Source organism: Chrysochloris asiatica, unplaced genomic scaffold (assembly GCF_000296735.1).
Source record: "Chrysochloris asiatica unplaced genomic scaffold, ChrAsi1.0 scaffold00054, whole genome shotgun sequence".
In the NCBI taxonomy this organism is placed as follows: Eukaryota; Metazoa; Chordata; class Mammalia; order Afrosoricida; family Chrysochloridae; genus Chrysochloris; species Chrysochloris asiatica.
This window is the reverse complement of record NW_006408572.1, coordinates 4,590,981-4,595,028: the sequence shown is the minus strand read 5'-3', so window position 1 is coordinate 4,595,028 and position 4,048 is coordinate 4,590,981. Positions and strand designations below refer to the sequence as shown.

The 4,048-nt window shown below is 37.7% G+C and overlaps 1 protein-coding gene across 1 annotated transcript in view; it reads right to left on the bottom strand.

The window, feature by feature from the left end:
- The window catches only part of ASPA (aspartoacylase), a 31,280-nt gene that overhangs the window by 22,057 nt on the left and 5,175 nt on the right, over positions 1-4,048 (bottom strand). Inside the window, exon 2 of the mRNA XM_006863261.1 lies at positions 2,557-2,817. Within this exon, the coding sequence (XP_006863323.1) occupies positions 2,557-2,792 (236 nt within the window). The 5' untranslated portion in view covers positions 2,793-2,817. The remainder of the gene's footprint in view (positions 1-2,556; positions 2,818-4,048) is intronic.

The following is a 4,048-nucleotide window of genomic DNA, read 5'->3' as shown; positions in this document are numbered from 1 at the left end:
TATGTACAAAGTATAAGAGATGAAATTTTACCATCCTGGCTTGTAAGGAGTATTCATTAAGTTATTCTACTGTATTTCCCTGTAGTTCCATCTATTTCTGCTCCGTGACTATCTTTGCCAGTAGCTTCAAGGAATCTACAGATTGCCCTGCCATTAAGAAGGTGGAGCAGGCATTTTTTGACTATGAGCAATGCCCACAAGGACAAGAGCTGAATGCTAAAGATGGTGCAGTGGGAAGATCAGTAGAGCCTGGGGCTTTGCTGATGTCACTGAGCCACTGCCCAGTCCTAAATTGCCTTCTTCTGGCGTTATTATGTGTTTGAGTCACTGTTTTTGGGATCCTGTTGAACACAGCTAAACACAATTCCTAATGGAGATATGAGTCTATGCATTTTAAAAGTTAATTAATAAAATAACCCTATGTTGTGCCCCTCCTCTGAACCAATTGCTTCTACATCATTCTACCCCATGCTAGTAAGCAGCACCACTACCCCTCAGTTGTTCAGAATCTAGGTTTAAACTTTTAAAAGATCATGGAAATGTAAAGTTCTCAGGCCTGGAGTCTGGATCCCATTGGTTGAGTCCCAAGGGGCCAGACTGGAAGAATGGCAACTCAATGTGTAGCTCACTATGCTCCCAGGGCTCCGTAAACGCCCCCAAGTCCACAGTTATTTGGGAAGCTAACATATGAGTAAAGAGTGATTTGTTAACAATTCTTGTAACTTAAGAGTTCATTATCAGCTATTTTAGATGAATAAGTAAACATTAATGACATAACCTCAGTCATAAAATCAAAGCATTTCTGAAATTAAAATTTATGCTAGTAAAATATTATTTGGTACACAAAGTATATAATCACACTGGAAAACATCTATTCCATAAAATGAGGTATATTTGTACTAAAGGAAGTAACCATCTTTTGATTTGTAATGAAATCAAAACTAAGTAATTCTCGACATTAAAATGAGCGTTTATCAGAACAAGGGTACAAGAAAGTACCAAAGTGCTGTATTTGCTGTTTCTCTGTGTGCTATGTCTTAGCCGGTAGTCTACAAAGTCCTTGAGGGTAGAAACTATCTCTTACCTAACTTTGTATATGGCACAGTGCTCAGTGTGTAGGCATTTAATAGATAAATTTAAGAATGAAGTGGTAAAAAAACAAACAATAAGAGGCATGTATATCTACAATAGTAACCAGTATGATAGAAATAAAATAAAAAATTGTTAATACGACATGCTTAAAGTGTTCCTGGTACATACATTGCAACGTTTTGTAGACTGGCAGTAATTTAAAGTCAGATTATTGTTGTTGTGAGGTGCTGTTGCGTCAGTTCCGACTCATAGTGACCTTGTATGTTTAGGGTTTCCGAGGAGCAGCTGGTGGGGTTAGTTCAGGTGAAACACCTTAGTCTCTCATGATTCCCATCTATGGCAACACATCACTGGAGATAAGTACAGTTTTCCCTTGGTATCCACAGGGGACTGGTTTCAGGACTGTTCCACACTCCCCTCCCTTCTGCAGATACCCAAATCAGAGATGCTCAAGGCCCTTATATAAAATGGTATAGTATTTGAATATACCCTGTGCACACCATATACTTTAAATCATCTCTGGATTATTATAATACCTAAATCAATGTAAACGGTATGCAAATAGTACTTTATGCTTCCTTTGAGGGATTGCTTTGGCCTCTTAATTGCTTTTTAGGTATCATTTTCTCCAGAAACAAAGGGTGCACACAAGTAGATGGAAACAAAACAAAACAAAACAAAAAACAAGGAGCAAAAAAAAAAACCCAAAACACCCAAACAAACCGAGGAACAACTGAAACAAGGAGTGCTGGAGAGAGACTGAGGATTTGTGATATGGTGGGAGGCTACAACATGGCATGCCTGTATAGCACTTCATTTATGTGGATTCCATATAGAGCTTTTTAGAACTCTCTGGATTTTTCTTCCTTGAATATTTTTGATTGGTGGTTAATTGAATACCTGGATGCAGAACCCGCAGATACAGAAGACTAACTTTACATCTGTTCTTCAGATCCAAAGCAGACAGTATTATCTGAAGATAAGCCGTTTACTCATTCTTTCATTCAACAAATATTTGAATTGAAACCATGTTTTTCTAAGCAGAACTTTATGAACAATCCTAATTACTGTTGCATGGAAAAATAGTAATGAATTATCTAGAAAGCTAATAAACCTGTACACAAGCATAGTAGCCAAACATTAACATAATACAAAGCATTATTAAATGTACTAAGTTAAAGATATGGTTTTAAAATAAAATACTTGGTTATTTATTGCCCCAGTCTGTATAAAGTACATTTAAAAAGAAAATCAGTTAAGAGATTGTAAAAGATTATAAAAGATCATATGAATACCTAAGTGAGATGCTTATGCAATTCGTAATGGAACATGACTGAAAGTGAAAATGATCTCATTCACAATAGCAGCTATATGGACTAACAAATATTTGTAATCTGTGCCTGTATATACATGTTCTTTCACATACCCACAAACATGCTCACGCAACATAAAACATTGTCTTACCCAAGATTTTCAAGGCCAAAAGCTCGATTCAAGTCACAGTCGATATATCTGGAACACTTCTTCACTGCTCTTGGATTGGTAATAAACGGTTTTACCTCCAGCCCCGCTCTCTGAATCTCAGCACCATCTTCTAGCCAGTGCTTAACTAGAAATACTCCTGTTAGCTCATTTCCATGCGTTCCTCCAAAGATAGCAACCTTTTTTATAGGCTTTTCAGCAGCGTGACAAGAGGCCATTTTACCAGGTAGTTTTATCTAATTTCTACAATACAGAAGAGAGGAGATCAAATTAATTTCTGAAGAAAAGTTTAGAAGTTTAAATAGAAAGAAATCTTCAACCAAAGTGCAAAGTATGAAGTTCACTTGAGTAGATTTTTAACTCTGCTACAAGTTCTGAACTCTGTTTATTATATGGACACGCCTATTTTTAGCCCTGCCCTTAACCGTATTTGGTTTAAAATATGCAAAGATCAACTAGAGAGACAGCTGTTTACCCTAACTTCTAACTCCCTCAGATGGTCAGTAGCTCTAAATACAATGAATCAGCATCATATTCATGTAAAAATGCTGCTTTTCCTTTCCTGACATCTAATGGTGCGTTCACGATTACTTATAATAGCAGAAATAGTTTTAACATTTCTAGTTCCAAAAGAATACATAAAAAAAATAAAGAAGTGGCCCATATACACACATGCTATTTTTCAGCATTTCTGGTTTCACTGGCACTTGAAAACAGGCACTTTTCATCATCTGAAAGGACTGAATATCGTCTTCATAAACAGTCACATCCTTAGAGGACTCCCCTTGAACCAAAGTTCTTTCCCAGCCACCACCCCCACCCCATCCCCAGAATATTTTAGAGGCATAAGGACCAAACAAACGATCACCACTTGTCTGTCAGTTTGTCATACTGTGGTGGCTTGTGAGTTGCTGTGATTCTGAAAGCTATGCCACAGGTATTTTAAATACCAGCAGGGTCACCCATGGTGGACAGGTCTCAGATGAGCTTCCAGACGAAGACAGACTAGGAAGAAGGACTGACAAACTACTTCCGAATATTTAGTCACTGAAAACCTTATGAATAGCAGAAAAACACTGTCAGATATAGTGCTGGAAAATGAGCCCTTCAGGTTGTAAGGCACTCAAAATGCAACTGGGGAAGAGCTGCCCCCTCAAAGTAGAGTTGACCATGATGACATGAATGGAGTAAAGCCCGTGGGAGAAAAGCCTGCGGGAACTTCATTTGCTGATGGGGCACAACTCAAAATGAAGAGAAACAGCTGTAAATATCCATTGAAAATTGGAACATGGAATGTACGAAGTATGAATCTGGGAAAATTGGAAGTTGTCAAAAATGAAATGGAACGCATAAACATTGATATCTTAGGCATTAGTGAGCTGAAATGGACTGGCATTGGCCATTTTGAATCTGACAACCACATGGTTTACTATGCAGGGAATGACAAACTGAAGAAGAATGATGTTGCATTCAT